We start from the raw sequence: 21,040 nt of genomic DNA on the forward strand, positions 1-21,040 counted from the left end.
CCATATACATGGGTCCGACTGCCGCTGTAATCAGACTAATTCGGAGTGCATAACTCAGCGGGAGTAAACGGTTTTGGGACGGACGATAAGTCAAACAAGAAAGGCGTGTTGAAGAGCTCAGCAGCTGCAGCGAAGGGGTGGTGTTACAAACCTAGCAGGGGTGGATAAACAGCTTTCGCCTTTACAATAATCCGCCTTCCTCTTGCCACGATTGCTGCTTTAAGGTGGAGGCTTACAGCAAAAGACCGGTGTCCATTATAAATGACAGACACCGAGTTTGAAATTCTTTCCTTGATAATCACATTTCACTCTCCATCTCCTTGCTACAACAGAACATATTATTTCTTAATAACTGCAATGCGTTGTCCGTCGAATGAATTCAACTTTGGTGCAGTCAACGTTATTTCAGTAGAAGCATTTTCAAAATGTATGATGAATATATCTGTCATCTGGAATTCAGTCTTTCTCGTGAAATACGACTGTGACAAACAAAACACACTTTCAGAAGACAAGTAAATAAGAATGTCCTACGTTACCAGCTGCATGGTTCTTTCCTGCGCTTTCCAGGTTCGCATGTTTATTTCATTTAGGCCTATGCCTACAGACATCACTTAGACATAGTAACGAGTCGCTCCATGTCACCAGAATAATCAAATTTGTATGCCTTTAACTATCATGATGCAGAGTAGGCCTCTCCTACTTTTCCTGTTCAATTTACTTCATTGCTCTCTCTCTCTCTCTCTCTCTCTCTCTCTCTCCTTCCATTATATCCCTATAGGCCTACATGTACTATGAAACCTACTGAATGTGCAGAATAATCTTTTTTTTTATTATAGCATTGTATATTGTTATATTTGTGCGTTATATTTACTGGACATCATAGGACTCAACGGAATTGGGGTAAATGCTACTCGTATGTGGTCCGCTCACTTTCATATACAAAAAATAACAAAAACAAGATAACCCTATTTCTCTTCAAAATACCTCGTACAACAATAGCCGATACATTGTATATTCAATTCAGTTCAATTTAATTCAATTCAATTCAATTCAATATTCATTTCATACATGTTCGACAAAGAATAAGCCAGGGTTTCGTAAGCAAAAGAAAGCAAACTGAGAAAAATATGCATTGTGAAACCTTGTAGTGACTATAGAATAGATTGTCATGAAAAACTGAAAGGTGAAAATGTAATAACATTACGCAAATTGCGAAAAAAAGGAGGGACCCATCAAAAAGACAAAGCTTGTAGTATCAGAATATCAGAAGTCGGAATAAAAAAGGTGCACTGAATTATGCCACGCTCTCGTGTAGGTTGATTCCCCAATGCATGACTCATGCGTCACAAACGGCCCAATGGTAATCAACGGAGAGAATGGTCGAAATATACTTCATTACTCTAATGGGACGCTGCGGCATTATACGGCTTTAACTTTAATTGCAATGAACCCGGTGTTTAAACTTGAATGTGTGCGTTTTCAATCAGTCTCTCATTTTCGTTTTTAAGCCTGCATGTTGTTGATGTTTTTTAATGATATTCATTATTTGAGGAGGGTCACTGCACTTTTCAAAGTTAAGAAATAAAACAACATTGTTTAGGGATGTGTTCATTTCAGGGTTTGAGTATACAGCACCTCTGGCGGTGAAACGTCGCTTCTTTTTCCTTTGTGTGTGAAGCGCAGGATGGACACGTTTAGCATAATGATGCATGGAGGCACAGCACACATGCAAACACGCACACACACAAGCTAGCATACATGTATTACAAAATGACACAAATTTTGCATGTGTTTATATGTGTTCATGCATGTTTAGTTTCATAATCCTTTATGTGAGTCATTCATTCAGACAATGCTTAAAGTTACCCAGTTTTACATTATTACTCGTAATTAAATAAAAAGAACGAAAAAAGAATAACAATAGCACAATCTACCAAATAGAACAATTGGTTTACTTTTAAGATAATTATGTTTCAATACATTCAAAGCTTATACAATGTGTAGCAAAGCAAATTTGCGCTCCTTATTATGCCTGCATGTTCCTTCCGATCCTCTCTTTCCATTTACCCGTGGGTAAACTAAACGAGTTCCTTGCAATTTGCGGTACCCATTTGGGTAGAATTTGACCTCTTCTGCACTGCCAGGAAGTGCATTCAGAAATCGTCATGCATTTTTTCAATTTTCTTTTTTTTTTCTGGTCATAAATCAAGAGCACAGAAAAATCTCATTGACTTCAAAAAAAGAAAAAAAAAAGAAAAAAGGAAAGTCATCAATGGTGCGCTGGATATCTGCTTTTGTTTTTAGTTCCCTTATGCTCTATAATGATATTCGATTGTTTTCATCACAGCATATATATACATCGTCATCTGGTACTAGTCTTACACATAAATGTAATTATTCTGCCGACACGGTACTACATTCTGCTGTGCATGCACACAATCATTTGCACACACACACACACACACACACACACACACACACAACCATTAATTTTGCACACGCACAAACATTTGCACACACACGTTATTATACATAATCTTTATAGAAGCCCTATATTAAATGTGTGTGTGTGCGTGTGTGCGTACGTGTGCGTTGATGGATGGGTGGGTGCAAGCATGTGCATCTGCGTGTGTGTGTGTTATGACTAAGTCCCGCCATAACTATTGTTTAGATAACTGCATCCTAATTGGTATTTGTCTTCTGATTTCTGTGACAAGTTGGTCTAATTAATCTACTGTTCTAATATTGGGTTTTAACAGCAACACAGACTGTTTATAAATCGCTACCGACTGAGATAATAATGCAGAGAGTATTTCAGCTGTAAGTTCACTGTTAAAATTAAAGTGTTAAGATTTTGGAAATTGCACAAAATAAGCAGAACAAACACAACTGCACATTATCATCTTTTATATAAAGATATAGGGTATAATGTATACATTATTTTATGCAGACATAACAAACCCATACCTTTCTCACAAATGATTTCAGACAGATCTGAACAACTTAGAACACCTTATCTATTTTAACTGTTTATGAGAACCGTGAAGCGTTTGGTCGTTGACGTGATGATATCAATGATTTCATAAAAACTCATACCAAAATATGCATGATAAAACTGGGCTAATTCGAACTTATTGGTATGCAACTGCAACTGCTTTGCAGTGCAGCGAAAGCAAATCGGGACGCCAGATGCTAAATGGTGATTGTACATTCTCTAATTCAGATTACGTACACCACACAGGCAATTTGACCACTGGTTATTCTGAATATAATACTGTTGTCTTTTCGGCCCCCTGTTATACTCTACTTTCCGTAGGCATATCCTCCAGTCCCCTAGGTAAGGTGAATGCATACGTGCCGAGCGGTCTAATATTATTAAACCCGAAGTCTTTCGTGATCACACGGCGTGTAACCCGATACACACCGGATATCGATTACGAAGCGGGTAGTCTGTGCCTCTCAGCCAAAGCCCCACTGTGACGGTAAATATGAAAAATCTAAGGGCGCCAACCTGTATATCATTGGAACATTTCTTTTTTTTTCTGTCACAGTGGTTGGGTCTTGTTAATATCACTATTTACACATTGTGTAATAATGTTGTCAATGAACACATATTAAATAGATTCAATTCGATTCAATTAAATTCAAAAAAAGAAAATGAAAGTTGCAAGTAAATGTGTTTTTTCAAAGGCAATTTTATTCACCAGTATGATAATCATATTGTATCTATCAAATTTAATCAAGAGAGTATTCCTGTGTTTGATGTTAGAAAGAAATATAATACATGATCTATTATCATAAAACATTTAAAGAGAGAGAGAAAGAAGAGACGAAGATAGGGGGATCCTTAGAACAATATCACCATTTATCTATTAAAAAAACAAATAAGAACGATATCAAAACAAAAAAGTAGAATATATTCCATGAGTCATTGGGATATGTATTGTTAACATACAACCACAGCAACACAGAATCATCCCTCATAATTTGAGAATTATCTTCCGAAAAAAGGGAATATCGTGACACGATTACATCCGCATAAAGCAAAAATATCACAAACAAAATTTTAAGGCACTGTAAACTATACGTGGTTGGAAAAATGACACTACTCTAGAGTAGCGAACATGGCTGGCTAAACATCTTTCAATAACATAAATGACATAGACTCTATAACACGCACAGCGAAGCAGGTCCTGCTGAAGTGCATGTGCAATGAAATGAATATGGGGGTCGTAAACTGGCTGCAGGTATTCTATTATGGCGAGTGAGCCGAGGACCGAATATCAAGCCGTCCGATGGCGGGTGGCGAGCGGCAGGGAAGTATCTTAATATATCAACTTCATTAACAAACTTTACGTGACTGCATTTCAAATCCCTCGATGTGGTCCACAGCGAGTAAGCCAAAGGTTGAAGCGAATATAACACAGGTAAGGATATGATAATTAATTGTAGAGGGAATATTATGATACATAGTGTAATAACATTACGGACAATATGCATATGGGACAAAGTACAGTTTTAGTTATAATTATTCATCTATTTATCAACTGATATTGCCACATATTTTCGCTTAATGTTCCTTTGTATAATATGTTTAATCATATATACGTATATGATTACATAAAATATACACAAATTTCTTTCAAGCTAATTTCATGCTCATTTCATTTAATCTGCTAAAAACATATTCAGACAAAAATTCGAAAACATAAAGTCAACTTGACATCACAAACATAACGTAATAGAATGTAGAGACAGCAAGGGAAACATAGGTTTTATGGACAGCTGCCCCCATAAAAAGGGTGTTAAATCAAGATTCAAATATAAATCATTAATATATTCAGAACTCAAACTAATCAGACAACCCACATAAAGAGAAATGACCTTTTTCTTTTACAATCTATGACTTAAAAGTTCTCTTAAAGCATTTCAAGAAAGGTTCATTTTAATTCATTTATGCAAATTATTTCAAAATTACTCAAAAAGTGTCATTGTCTATGCAAACGCACATGAAGTGATAAAGACAGATAATATATTCATATCATCTAAGAGTTTAATGAACAAAAAAGTTATCCCATTTTTTAGATGTTTATATGAAATCCAAGCATCCAAAACTTAAAGAAAATGATTAAGATATTTGCGATAATCTTGAAAATAACTTTCAAAAAAATCTCATTCCGTAACGAATGCGTATCTTTGAAAAGATTCCCTCATGTGTGTGTGAGACTGTGTGTGTGTGTGTGTGTGTGTGTCTTCCGTATGATAAACTTGAAAAACAATGATAATGGTTTTCATCTGCTTTTGCATTCAACCTCTTAATGAGATCATAGCTATGCTTAATGAATTTGTGTCTCCTTTTGATGCGTAGAATGCTTTTGTAGAATAGATTATGTTTATCATGACGATAATTTCACTTAAGGCACACGTAAGAATGAAACTCAACGTTTATCACGCAAATTTCCTCCCATTGTTATAGGGTCTATAATATTCTCTAAACACAATACAATGAATGAATTTACAAAACTCACACAGCATACAATATAATCGATGATAATTCTTCTCAAGGGATATTGTAGAGTGATATTGTATGCAATACGTTGTGATGTTTGTGATATTTCATAATTGCAAACGAAGCAACTGGCCGCCATCCTCCTCGATAATCAAAGACCAGTAATTGAGAAAACAGGTTGCTTTATAGAGATAGAAATCTAGATGTAGTCTGAATCCTGTCGCATTCACTCCACCTGACACATCAATCCATACGGACGAGAGGAGTGTGGAATTACCTGTGTCTGTGTATGACATCTCGTTTCTCATGCCTTTTACGACATCAATCCGGGATGAGGAGAGCCGGAGCGTGTGTGTAAACGGACCGAGCTGACCTTTGAAACACATTTGTAAGGGATCTAAATAAACGTGCGGAGCGCGAACAGGGGAGAGTGATGGCGACGCCACTTCATTTTCTTTAACGACACCCAACTGTGATGCGCGCACATTGCTCGCTTGCGAGGCGCTGGTGTAACCCGTGAACATTCGTGTTATTGCCGTGTGAGATACGAATAAGATTGTTGCTTTCCATTATCGAGGCAAATCGTTCAGGTAAATGATAAACGTATATATTCACATTTAATTACATTATAGATAGACTGAGCGAGCAGGTTCATTCATAGACGTACATTATTATGACATAATGAGAACACATGTCCATCACACTTACGCTTGATTATGTTTTATCATTACTTGCAGTATGACAACAATTATTGATGATAACAGTTTCTCCTAAATAAAGCTAGACTTTTTTTTTAACATAAACACACACGCGCATAGACACGCAAAAAGAAAACAAATCATTCGCACACACGGTGAACCTAATTGTTTTGAATCCACTCAAATTACATTTTTTTTTTAAATATCCACTGAAGTTTATTGACAATCCTCATTGTATTTGCTTGGTCGTCTAGACCATTCATTTCCTTGAATAGGCCATTACGTTATCAAATCATGTCGTATTTGAACATATTATAGAAGCGAACGCTCCCACACAGGCACCCATCCAGACATAAACATATCATGCACTCATGCACTCAATCATGTACTGAGATTATATGATGACCCTTTTATCAGCTAGTGATCATAGCTTGCAACGAGCTCAAAATTAATTTCATCCGCAGCATTGACACTTGGCGTGTCTTCACACGATGCATTGTGGCGCCATGTCTTCAGGGGGCGCCTCAAAATAGCCAGCCTTTATGTCTTTCTAGTGTCAAATGGATCGTGCGTGAAAATGTTCTTGATGGAACGCGCTTTAATTTCTTTCAGCGCAGTCGCTAACAGAACACATTAAAGAATGAAGCACACACACACACACACACACACACACACACGCACACACACATACACACTTATAGGAAATAATCTAATTTCTCTTCCATAGTCTTCACGCTACGTAATTGTATTCTTTAGTCTTTCTGAAATTCATTACACTTTTATTTACATTTCATTGCACTTAACTGTCTGAGATGATTAGCTTACTTACACACACACACACCCACACCTACACACACACACACACACACACACACACACACACACACACCAAAACACATTATACATTATAACAAACACTTTCTCAAACATTGCGTGTGGGTCTTTTTTTGTATTTGTCTTCAAAGCTTCGAATAAACATTGGCTATACGCTTGATCATTCACCACACAGATGACTGAAGACGCCATTTTCTTTGAATGCCGTCAGTTGACGCCATATTTCTTTGGCGCCTCGGAATGACTTACCATCGCGTCTTCCCAGCTTCAAATGGGTCACGAATGATGCGTGTTAAACGTCACCCCGTGTCGCTCGCGTCAGAATCATTCAGGACGGTGAATTCATCATAATGGTGATGGAAAGCACAGATGTCGTGCTTGTTGGGGTTGCTGGTAGTGACCTCGGCTCTCCACGCGAACTTTGATATTCCGGCAGGGTGGGGTATAATCATAGACTTGGTATACGTAACGCTGCAAAGGTGACTTCTAGGTCATCGCATGTTGTTAATGTTGTTTTGATAGCAAAGCGTAAACGTGAAGAGCACAAAACGATTATAAACAAGCAAACAATAACAACTTACTAGCACGTCTGTCTATACGTAAAATGCTTTCTTGGTTGTTGTAAACGTTGTTAGTGAGAAACATTCATAAACTTGTGAAGCAAAACCGCTTTTTGGAATTGCGATGTTCAGTATGTGAAGTATGTGCTAATGATTATATTCTAATGCAAATAGTCTACTTCTATTCTATAAATAATATTCTATTTTATTATCATTTCTTACTTGACTAAAACAAACAAACAAACAAACAAACAAACAAACAAATAAGCAACTAGATAGACTGAATATCAATTTCTTATTCCCAACCAACTAGAGTAGTTCTGAGTTGCGATATAATAGACTAACAAGTGGCAAGATAATTCGAGCGACTCCGAGTTTAAATCCAGCTAATTTTCATTAGTCTGTGTGTTTGAATTTATGGGAGTGCTCGCGCGTGTGTGTATGTATGTGCGTTTGTGGTGATCACAAAATTGATATGCTATATCGCACAGTAATATACCATTGCCCCATCAAGCCAGGGAGAGTTCCTTCATTCAACCGGCATCCCGTATAAACTCACCATGGTCGACGAATAATTAATTCTCGAGGGACGTCAAGTAATTACGAGTCTATTAAAGCTTCTATGAAAGCGGGGACACTGTCGAAGTAACGAGGAATGATGATAATGAGTAAATGGCTAAAACAGACAAGAAAATAAGATGCACCTGGAAATGGGTGGATGGCTGTATACGGCGAGTGTTTTCCATCCCCTGTGTGTGCATTGTTGAAATCTAGCTTCAATACGATGACAACTATCCCTACATGGAGTTCTCAATACCTCTTATGTTCATAAGCAGTGTAATAAAAAGGCGGCCGAAGAAGAGTACTTCACACAAAACAGCTGAGTGCATCAGTGTCTCATGTCTTAGCTAATTTTATGCCATTTATCATGATACAAAAGGTGCTCTTCGACGTATTCTGCATGTAGTTGTCTTCTCGCTCCGGTTAAAGGTATGATACGGTTTCGTTTCAGATGGGGTTTGAGGCTTCCAACATTTTAATGATGATTTTGAGAATAAGAAATCTCTTATGAAATATGAAAAAACAAATAATTTTAAGAGGAATTCAAACCTTATTTGACGAAAATTGTGAAAAAGCTGAAATATCCAAAGCCACCAATCCTAATGAAAGTAGACCGACCTTTTATTAGGATCGTTTTGCTTTGCTTTGTTTTTTTCTCTTGATATCGCAGCCATTTCAAAACAGATTTTCAGCAAATACACTTTGAATTCCTCTTAGAAATGTACACTTGTATCATTTCATTCATAAAGTGGTTTCGAAGAATGTAAAAGCTATATATAAGCTGAATTCTCACCTCAACAAATGCTGTACATTTCCTTTAAGACACTTTCTAAAATTATACCGCTAGCCCTCGACCAAATAAATAAACAAACAAACAAATGAATGAATAAATAAATATTATATAAACATATATACATACTTACATAATTAGAAATAACGGAAATAATGAAGACATACACATACATGTACACCTAACCGAATCAACAAACACCTAAACTCACCTGTACATACCATGAGCACATTCATGATTCTATCGCGCACCATTTCGATTTGTACAAAGGAAGCACAAATAAAAACTAACATCACAAATAATGCAAAGAGTTATATGGCAAAACCTCTAAAGCTTTTTTTTTTCCATTTCAGAAACCATACAAAGGGGTACCTGGAGAAGAAAGAGCATGCATTCTCACTCATCAATGTTGCATAATACTCATGCTTGCATGCAAATGTATGTGATTCTTCAAGGAAATTCGAGTCAATAACAAAGCAAAGAAAAACCAAAAAAAGCAAAACAAAAACCTGACGCTCTTCAGTAAAAATGACGTTTACCTATTAAACAAAATGATTCATATCATGACAGTGCACGTGAATTTTGTAACTTGGCACGAGGAGGTGGGTGATGGGTGTAAAGTAGAGTTGGGTTCATTATCATAAACATAGTAATGACACCAATTATTTTTTTATTGCAGTTTTGAAGTGTATGTTCATTTGAAGAAATAAATCGTTGTAATGACCGCAAAAAAACATACAAACAGAACAAATATGAAACAAAAACATGGCCATAGACAATAAAATACAATTCAAGAGACACGCAGGCCGAAGGGTCTGTGTATCCAGCCTAGAATTCCCACTAATGCGTTTTCTGGTTGGGAGTGGCTCAGTATGGTGTGCTAAATTTTTCATAGCGCCATTTTCTCGCGGGCCCTGGAGAAGGCGACGTTCTCCATCAATTTCCACTAATACCTCAGCTCACCCTAAAATGGAGGGATCGTTGGGTGTTGAATGCGTGCTCGGCTAATGCAAAAGAGGAAGTAAGAGATGGATTGATAGAAAGAGAGAGAAAGAGAAAAAAAAAGATGACTGAAAAGGGGAAATAGTTAGAAATTCAACTTCGCAGGTTATTTGCTGTGCTTAATGCTGAACCTCTCAGTTGTATTTTCGAAAGTTCGTCACGCTCAGCTCGTACGAACAATGAAGATTTGATATATTATTAAATTTGCAGTATCTCAATTTTCTAATTTGCACGCGCACAATTTCTTTTGTTGTTGTTGTTGTTGTTATTGTTGTTGTTATCATTATCATTATTGCTGTTGTTATAAATTTACTGCACTGATAATCATATCAGAAAATTTTTTGCATAGGCCCTATTCATTTCCTTTTCAAACTGGACGAGTTACGAGTTCATTTGAATTGATTTTAAACAGAGAAAAGCTACACGATTTATACTGAGCTTAAAGTTTGGATATCAAAACGCACTGTGAGGACTGTTTCTTTTTTTCTTGTGTGTGTGTGTGTGTGTGTGTGTGTGTGTGTGTGTGTGTGTGTCAATTTCAGGTGGCTTGCCACCATTAAGCAACGCTAATTCATAAAATACTGTTAATTCAACAGTGTTCAACAGCGATTACATCTTGCGTATATACAATAAAAAAGAAATTATTAGCAAAGTAGAAAGCAAGCCAAATTGAATTAACACCCCCCAAAATAATGAATTTGGGATGGTATTCAAATGCCTGAAAGGAGACATGTGAAGAGTTTACTGTTTTTTATAAACTCAAACCGGAAGTTATTTGCAGGTTGTGATATACATCCTAAACAGCTTTCCCCTTCTCTCTGCTATTTCCTTGCCCTACATTGCATAGATTACATGTATGTGTCTGTTATGGCGGGTTTTTTGTTTGTTTGTTTGTGTTTTTGTGTGTGTGTGTGTGTGTTTGTGTGTGTATTGTGTGTGCCTGTTTGTGTATTATATATTTGTCGATTCCGAGACAATCAACGAACATCAAAACAGAACGAAATTCAGTTCCTCCAAAGAATGTTTCTTTTACTATAAAGAGGAAACCAGCATTTGTGTATGTGTGTGTGTGTGTGTGCGCGCACGCGCGCATTTTGGTTTTTTTTCATATTTGCCCTATATGCCTTTTTCTTTTTAATTTCAATCAAAAGGTGTACCATGCTCACTGTCAATGAGTTCATCACACACACACACACACACACACGCACACACACACACAGAAAGAGAAAGGGAAGGAGAGAGAGAGAGAGAGAGAGAGAGAGTGAGGGGGATAAAAAGAGTGAGAGATTGGCAGACATTAAAAGAACAACCTGCACTTAGAGGAATCATAATTTATGATAATGGTCTTCGGACTTGATGCGTATAATCAATCCTTACTTTATCAATGAATGTAGTAGTCTATAACAGGACCTGTCTACATTGATAAACCTTGGATTTGTAAATGCACATCACTTGTTAATATTGGTATTTTCCTCTGTATGATTTACCATGAAAAATAAAACAGTGCAAAGCAAAATAACACTTTACAAAGGGCTATGGCAGAGATGATATTTCATATTTAAATCAAGACCACTTCCCCTGCAGAGTCAATCCAATTATCCCGAATGAGATGTAATGCACGACAGAAGAAGAGTAGATGCAACCTTCAAGTGAAACGAGGGAGCGTGTTTTCGCTGATCCAGAGTGGTACGATATCTGAATCGAGCAAAAAAAAAAAATCAAATGAAGAACACTCTGCTACGCATATGTTGCCCTTTGGAGAGTCCGCCAGTCGAATCGCAGAATTTCATTAGCCGCCAATTGATCGGCCAGGTACAGTATGAGCCCCCGATGGGATCGTGTCCCATTCGTGGTCACTGCACAAGAATACAAGAACATGTTAAAGGTAGCAGCAATCTATTCTTAACGACCGCTAGAGTTGTCTTCGTGGCACTTATTGTATCATATGAAATTGTATACACAAATATACTGATAACATAGTACTGCATGTATAAGTGCACATTATGCATGCATGTATGTATGTGCACACACGCAAACACGTATACAGAGGCTATATTCAAGTATATATATAATTGGAATTATATGATTACAAGTGTATATAAAGAGAGAGAGAGAGAGAGAGAGAGAGAGAGAGAGAGAGGGTCGGACCGACATTCAGACAGAATTTCAAACTGTAGGCCTACTGTCTTTTCTTTTTCTTCCATTTTGCTAATGCAATGCAGAATCTGAGAGACAAAAAAAAAACCAAAAACAAACGATATTCGTTCACTTTTGCATGCGCCTGTGTGTGTTTATTATGTTCATCAATCAAACGATGCCCATAGTAGATGCTTTTCCTTGCGAGTGAGAGTGTTTGCCCTGATAGATGGCCCTGCTTGGAGCCCCCCCCCCCCCCGATCATAACAGGTTACAGCAGGTCACGTGATAATTGTTTCTCCATGACACTTTATTTCTACTTTGGTCGCGAATTACCAGTCACGTTTTGCCTGTTAGAATAATATGTGAGCCCGGGACAGAAAAAAAAAGAAAAGAAGATCGATTGAAAAAAAAAAAATGTCAACACCTCCTGCCAAATACTAGTCAGATTATCAAGCTAAGGATCTCTGGAGATTATCATTTTGATAACGTTCACCCGTTCTTGTTATCATCATAATCATTATCATTATCATACTATCAATATTATCATCATTATCTTCACTATGATTCTTTTAATCATATCAATGCACAAATGAACACGTAAAGCACATACATATATTTACGTATAATACATACATACTGTACATGTCTATGAGGTACCTGTAACCTGTACTCTCTGGTTGTTGACAGGAATGTTTTGAAAAAGCGAAACAAACAAGTGATCAAAATCTCTATGACAGTAATAAAGAATAATGTATGTAAAACAAGTGTATAACGCAGAAATAAACCATCTGCATTTGATTGGCAACAACATAACATTTTATTCATGTTCACATTTTCAAGGTTCCTATTTCTGATTACTACTTCCGCTGTACACCGGTATCTGCATCAGGGCAGCAAAACAATAACAAACACAATTAAAACGAAAAAGAAACCAAATAAATGTGACATACAAAGCGCTCTGTTTACTAGAACAATGTCCCAGTAAATACTTGAATGATGTTTAAGTGGCTTGTGCAAATTGATTTTTGCTCTCTGTGTGTGTGTGTGTGTGTGTGTGTGTGTGTGTGTGTGTGTGTGTGTTTGTTTTCATTTGAACGTTTTTGAAAACAACATTATGACGTGTAAAGTTTTAGATACATAATATATCTTAGAGAACACTGAAAACGATGTATATATCCATGCTGCTCAAGACATACATACGTATAGGCCCTACTGAAAAAGTCCTATGCTATGTATTCCTGTGCACAATGTTATTATGATACTGTCTCTCACCAAAAACTTGAATTAGGTAATTTGGGATAAGAATTTGGAAAAGCCCAAAAGTACACCAGGTCACTAATATAGTGGGAAGAGGAGTGATAAAGCAGAACAAAGTAAAAAAAAAAAGAAAGAAAATAATCAGATATTCACCATGCTCACCTTGATTCCATCGCAATGTTCTTGTCTCAGACGCGACATTTAAGCTTTTCCAAAATGCGAGAATTTAGCTCTTATGTTTAAAACAAAACAATGAATGAAGGCAGGAACCAATAGACAATCTTAAAGGGAAACAAAAATGAAAAGGTAAAAGTTACATGCTATGAGTCTCTCACGCATGCCATTTAAAGGGATCATATAGTTTTGGTTGAGACCTAATTTCAGGTTTCTAACATTTTTTGGTGAGATAATGAGAAACCTCTTATGAAACATGAAAGAACATGTATCTCTATGAGGAATTCAACATTTATTTGATGAAAATTGGTTTTGAAATGGCTGAGATATCAAAAAAAAAGAGCGATTCTAATAAAGTGAGGGACCCACACTTTATTACGATCGCTTTGTTTTACTTTGTTTTTTGATGTTTCAGTCATTCCAAACCCGATTTTCATCAAATAAACTTTGAATTCCTCTTAAAATGGTATGCTCTGTACTATATTATAAGTGTTTTCTTGGTATCTCGCAAAAAGTTAGAAGCCCGATTCTCACCTCCACCAATACTGTACTATCCCTTTCATGATACAGTGGTAGCACATTTTGGACAAAAAATGGCAGAATACATTTTTTTTTTCTGGGTTGCGAGGGAGAGAGAGAGATGGAGACAGAACCGCATACACAAGGACTGCTCAAATTAATGTTATGTTTGAAAATGTACCAGTACCAAGGAGCGGTGTGTTATGGGCATCGATTTATTCGATTAGCATGCCCATGAGTTGTGAAATAATACGCACACTATCATAACACTGTTGATTCCTTCACAAGACGCTTCATTGGTTGAAATCGAAGAAACGTATGTTCTGGCCATCAATAAGTTTGTGTGAGTACAACTACAGCATGCCCTGGGAAAAGAGAGCATGCAGGAAGTCATTTCTATTTGCTAATAATAATCAAATCAATTTCAAATATAAGGCGAACTGGTCAAGGTGGTACAGAATGTCATTAATTGACAAGGACCATAGTAGAAAGAGATCGCGTTGTGTTGCCATTGGTAGCGTATAAACCCGCCCATCATAAAACATGCATTTGACGGGCGTGTGTTATTAGCGTAATTATCGCACGCTGGATGCCCGCGTTGCTGCGCAGAGCGAAACAAAAAAGGACAGAAAAAAGGCTTGTGAGTATGCGAGCAAGCATGGCGAGCCTCGACGTGCTATACATTCATATTCACCACGGAGTTATGGAATGCTGTGGCGTAATACGTCTTAGAATAAAAGAAGATGTATTAATATATATATAGGTTTAAGTGCATGCCTGTATGTTGCACCAGTTCATTGTGATCCTTTGCCATTTCGGTTTGCATTTTAATAGACCTTAATGACTGTGTAACACCTTGTTCATTACTCTTTTGAAAAGTATGAATGTCTGTTTGTGTGTTTATACATGATAATAATCATAAGAATTGCATAATGTTTGAAGTCACGTACAGTTTCCATTGTTATGTATTAAAGGCACCCTAAATGCGTCTGTGTGTTTTTGTTCAATTGTGTTCGAGTGGGTGTGTTTTGTGTATACCTAAATCAAACCCTACAAATTGTTGAATGGTGGCTTTAAATAGCTCATCTGTAAAAGAGTGATGAGACACGGAGGCAGTCTGCAGGGAAACAAATTGTGATCACGCTTTTCATAATGAATAAGACACGTCCCCCAATCTTAGCCTTGATCCAAGACCCTATTATGTAAAAGGTACAAGAAAAGATCTACTTTGGTGGACAGAAGTATTTTAACTTTGTTGGTATATTGGGTTTCACTTTAAGGAACGTCATTGTGGCCTAATACCCCCCCCCCCCCCCCAAAAAAAAAGGAAAATAAAGTTCGGTTATCGGTCGTATGATGTCTTAATGCAGTTATTATTGTAAAATGTATCATGATGTATACATGCGTTTTTATCAGGCACGGGCCACCTGAAAAAGAGCCATGGACTGAAGCAGGTTCTTGCTAAAATAAAATAAAGTGAACTAAACTGAATAAGAAAATGGGGGAGGGGTGCATGCATACTTACGACCTTCTGATTACGAACCTTATTTCGTTTTCGGAGTAATGAACCTTTGGAATGACGACGATTTTGTTTCTTTTATTTAATTCTCGGATTACCAACCTTTGGAGTATCGAACCGTAAGAATAAGGAACCTTGGGAATAAAAAAAAAAGTTTAACTATTTGCAAAGAGTGTTTGACCAGCCGCACGTGCCTATTTTTTTTTTCAAGTTTTGTATAAGAAAATCTTGTAGCGTCTATCAAGATGCTATCATGGCGTTGACAAGATCAGTACTAACCCCATTGGGGCTTAAAGGGTATTAAAAAGAGTTCCAGAAAATTTCACGCTTGAATAAAAATAAAACAAAACATCCCATATGCAATCTCTTCCTTTAGACTGAATAATGCATCTACCAAACAGTCGAAGGTAAATTGTGTAATTTGTAATGTCCGACCCTGGACGAAAAATTGCAATATACCATTTACCATTCCTCAGTAACTCTGAATAGCATATCAATAAAATTTTCCACACATTATTTGCCTTTATTTTTTTCTCCTTTGTGTATAGTGTGATATGCGCATCATAAAGCTATAACGCTTCACACCACAAATAACCTGATGCGACCTCGGTGATCACTGTCGCGAATTGATTGTAACCCCTGTTTCGCGGTTTCTTGATTACATTATCAATTCAATTTGCGCCAGATTTTCCCCGCCTAGAAGAAAGACGTAGTAAATTCCGCATTAATGAGACAGCCATGATTTGGCCATGTAATGTCAATTACACCCCCAAGTCAGCGAGCTGAGGATACCGATGAATTAATGCCGCCTGAGGCATAGATGAAACCTCACGAGGAAAGAGTTTGAGAGAATTCGAAATGAGATGCATGAATCGTCTCAAGAGAGAAGTATGTTAGTCTGCAGTATCAGTCTTAATGAGAGGGGAGGGGGTTCAAACGCAATCTTATAATTAATAACAAACTTTCATTCAAAATCATATAGAAGCAATTTTACGAGTTTTGTCGTTAAACGAGGTATAACTCCCTTCTTTTATGTTCAGTTAAGATATTGACAAATAATTCTGCCAGAAAGCAAGAAAATAAGGGCTATCTTAGTATAACTTTGAGAACATATTTCTTGTTATGTTACGAGTATATCCCTGGAAAGGTTTTATTTCGCTGTGATGGACTTTATGATGTCTCTGCCGTTCGCGAAGCTTTATGCATATGTGCTATTTTCGAGTGTTTATGTTTGTGGATATATCTGAAATTCTTACAGCATTAAAAATAATTTATGTTTATAACTCATTTTCTCTCAACATATTATACACGATACCTTTTTCACTGCAATGTAGGCCCCTTGTTTTAAGATCTCAATGTTGTTGTGTTCTTCAATTTCTCTCTCTCTTTCTCCCTCTCTCTCTCTCTCTCTCTCTCTCTCTCTCTCTCTTTATACCACGTCAAGCAATATTCACGGGGACGTTTTACGCAAGATTCGTGCTCACGACGTGGCTAGACCCCGGCCTCAGAAACCCAACACTGCGATATAAATGAGTAAATAGACCCAGAAAGTGACCTCCGATAGTCGATTATGTCTATTCTCCGCATTTCAGACGCACCGATTTTACCGCCATCCGAGTCGTACAGAACGCCTCACCAAAGATTCATTAAATTCCATGGTAATTTCATGTCATCGGAAATATCAGATAGATACATGACGTGAAATACTACGTCATTTTACATTATTGAGGATTCGAGAGTCGAAAGTTCATATCAATTTTGTTTGTTTACTTTTTTATCATGGCGTAAATAATAATAATTTTCACGCAGAAAAGAGCATGAACTTTTGATTTTATACAGGTGCTAGAAGAGAACAACTCCTTTTTCTACTTGACTGTTCCTTTTCTGTTTTCTATTTTATGTTCATAATTTTCCAAGTATACATGGATTTGTAATTCTCTGGGACGAATAGTGTTGGATCATATAAGTCTGTCATGATTAGATGTAGACATTCTTTTCAGAATGTGTCTTGACAGTGACTGTAGAAGGGGTGTAATTCCTAACGATTTCCCTTATTAAGGGACAAGTAACTCATAATTACCTTTGAGCTGTCCCAATATGTACAAGCTCAATGTGTCATTGGAATGTTTCATGTGTAAATGCCGACGGAAGGTAACCTTTCACATGAAGAAACGCTCTAACTCAGTCGGATGAAGTGGGCGTTGTCTTGTTTACACTCGCACTGCCGCGGTCCTACATGAGTGCAATAATCGTTTTCGCAGGCAGCACGTATATGCATCCACTTGGTATTAATATAGGCAAAGCACTGGACGTGCGGTCAGTTCCTGTCAACCCTTCTTCAACTTTTAACACAGTCTCTAACTTGAGACAGCCACCTAGAGCAGTGTAGGCAACGATATTTATAAAATGAGGGTGAATGAATTCAATATGGCACAAAATGTAGTCTTAGAAGAGGAAAGTATGTCTACACAAACAGCAACAATTCCCTTGGCCCAGAAAACAAACCGACAAATAAAAAGTTAAGATTACACCTTTCTCGCACAAGGTTAAAGACAGTAGTTAATTTGTTAATGGCATATAAATCCATAATACCCGCATTTTTTATACTGATGCGCATTTACCTGCAGTGGTACTGTTTGCACAGAGACTTTTGTGTCATCCTTTTTCAGTTTTTAGTGGGTGACTCACTTGTATTCTATTTCTGTCTGTGTGTTATTCTTTTTCAAGGAATTGGAGAGGGGCAGAAGATTATACTGGTAGGTTCGGAAAGTTACGCAAAAATCGATTATCTGTTGAAAATTTGAAGGAACAAAATGTTTCCAGATTCATGATTGTGACCCTGCGCCACAAAACCAATGAAAAGTCACCAGACATGTATCTTTAGATTAGGACAGATCATGAAAGACTAGACCTTAAGCTTTGAAATGATGTATAACCCAATTCAAATGGACTTTTCTAACCTATATAGATATTGAAAAGCGAAGACATATAATCCTCAAAGGTGATTACTAAGAAAAGAGGCTTTAAAGCATGGAGTCTATTCAAGAGCTTGATTTTAGGAAGTACAGTAGTTTGTCCATCTACGATGAAGGCTGCACGCTAACCTGTGACGTCTCTCATAGCAACCCTAACTGTCCCATTGTACAATCTTCTGTTGCAAGAACGCTGTTTCTGTACTTCGCTAATAATAGTGCAGGATATGTTTATTGCTGCTGTTGCTTCTGCAACTTTGTTGTTGTACATTATGTTGTTTATATTTTCCTCCTTGTCTTTGCTATTTTCCAAATCTAATTCATCAGAGAGTTGTTCATTGATGCGTGAAAGCCATCAAGTAATGAGAGTTGATAATGATTCCACGGTAGTTTTACGTTAAAGGGACCATGAGACCCTGCACCTCAAAACAAACAAAAAGTCGCCAGACATGAATTTTTAGTTAAGACCATATTCTGAAAGAGCAGACTTTAAGCTTTAAAATGATGTATAACTCAAAGCAAATGGACTCTCCTAACCTATCTAAATATTGGAAAGAAAGCACAAACTCAGGAAAAGTATGAACTGAGAAAAGAGGCTCTGAAGTACAGTGTCTATTCAAGCGCTTAATCTTTACCAAACCGTGCTGGCTGTGCGATGAATGGGACAAAAACAGGAAGTAGACCATCAGAGTAACAACAATGAAGGGATTATCAAATTAAACTGAAATTAAGCATGCCTCATTAACACACTCTGTCCGTAATTAAAATCAACTTTCAAAGCAGTAGCACTATCCTTTCAAAAGTTATTAGAGTTGAAAGTGAAGAGTGTGGACAAGGTTTTTCAGAAATGAAAAAAGGATTCTAAAGACACACCTAATCACACTATTCTACCAAAAATGTTCGAGATAAACTGCTAAAAAAACACACTTTCCTGCCCGTTTTATGATACCAAATTTTAGCATAGTATAAAAGATGACCCGCTCTTTCAGAAAATATGAAAAAGTCAAGTTCGGCTAGGTTGACCCACTTCACTTATTTTCAGTCCTCACGCAAAATCAGTGTGTGCGACGTTATGTTCGTTTTGAGGTGCACGGTCACATATAGTTTTGGTTGAGACCTAATTTCAGGTTTCTAGCTTTTTTGATATGATAATGAAAAACGTCTTATGAAATATGAAAGATGAATGTTATTCCATGAGGAATTCAACGTTTATTTGATGAAAATTGGTTTTGAAAAGGCCGAGATATCCAAAACAGAGCGATTCTAATCAAGTGTGGGACCCACTTTTCATTATGATCGCTTTATTTTACTTTGTTTTTGGATGTTTCAGTCGTTCCAAACCCCATCTTGATAAAAAACAATAACTTGAATTTGTCTTAAAATGGTATGCTTTGTACTACTTCATAAGTGTTTTCTTGGTATCGCAAAAAGTTAAAAGCCCAATTCTCATCTCTACCAATACTGTACCATCCATTTAAGTGTGCGTGCAGGCAAAGGTGGTAATATAATGCACGTGAAAACGTTGCTTTTTAGTGTGTCTGCAAGGCCAAGAAATGAATTGCTACATTTTATAGGAGACATTTTGTAAGAACATATTGTTTAAAAATGAACTCTTTGTTGTGCACCTACAATCCAATAACGAAAATTTACATTGCAGTTGCAATATTATGGATATCATTCATTGACTTGAAAAGAAAACAATACATTACATATACAAAAAGATGTACTCTCTTAATCTATACCCTGAACCAATAATATGGTATGAATGTAATACTTTTGACTTGGCTGACAAGGAGAAGAGAATGCAAACCTTATCCCATAGAGAATTTGACTAAAATAAAATACATTTAGTAACCATATTCTAAAATGTTACCGATAATATCTGGTCAGCATAACAACATTCAAGGAAAGCAATACATTCCCGGTTGTTACTCTGACAGTCTGAAGGTATAACTTTGCACAAGTTTGACATACTTTTTCGTACTGTCCATGTAGTAGACGTATGGGGTGACAAGTCAAAAGCGTGCTCTTCTTTTTCATCATTCATTCAAATGTTGGACCAATCTGTTATAACGATCGCTTTGTTCAACTTTGTTTTTGGATGTTTCAGCCATTCCAAACCAGATTTTTATCAAATAAACTTTGAATTCAAATTTGAATTCCTCTTAAAATGGTATGCTCTGTACCGTATTTCATAAGTGTTTTCTTGGTATCTTGCAAACAAAATACAAATAAAATAAAAGCCCAATTCTCATCTCCAACAATAGTGTACCATCCCTTTAAGGTATATTACCACTTTTATGATAATACATGTATCTTGTTTTGTTTTGTGTTTCATGTTGCACTACCAGATGGCGCTATTCGGCTTTGGGATGGCGGCTATGAGTATCAGGGCGCTCTGCAGATCTTCCACAGCAATGCGTGGGGCACGGTGTGCAGCGAAGGCTGGGACTTCCAGGATGCCGAAGTCGCCTGCAGGCAGCTGGGTAGGTTTGAGTATGTAGTT

The 21,040-nt window shown here is 36.9% G+C and overlaps 1 protein-coding gene across 1 annotated transcript in view; it reads left to right on the forward strand.

Annotated features, from left to right (window-relative positions):
* LOC139717584 (scavenger receptor cysteine-rich domain-containing protein DMBT1-like) overlaps positions 1-21,040 on the forward strand; it is a 48,050-nt gene that overhangs the window by 13,484 nt on the left and 13,526 nt on the right. The window contains exon 2 of the mRNA XM_071629091.1: positions 20,886-21,020. Coding sequence (XP_071485192.1) covers positions 20,886-21,020 — 135 coding nt within the window. The remainder of the gene's footprint in view (positions 1-20,885; positions 21,021-21,040) is intronic.

Source organism: Diadema antillarum, unplaced genomic scaffold, assembly GCF_040938485.1.
Source record: "Diadema antillarum isolate AM-2024a unplaced genomic scaffold, OU_Dant_1.0 scf00000077, whole genome shotgun sequence".
Classification (NCBI taxonomy): domain Eukaryota; kingdom Metazoa; phylum Echinodermata; class Echinoidea; order Diadematoida; family Diadematidae; genus Diadema; species Diadema antillarum.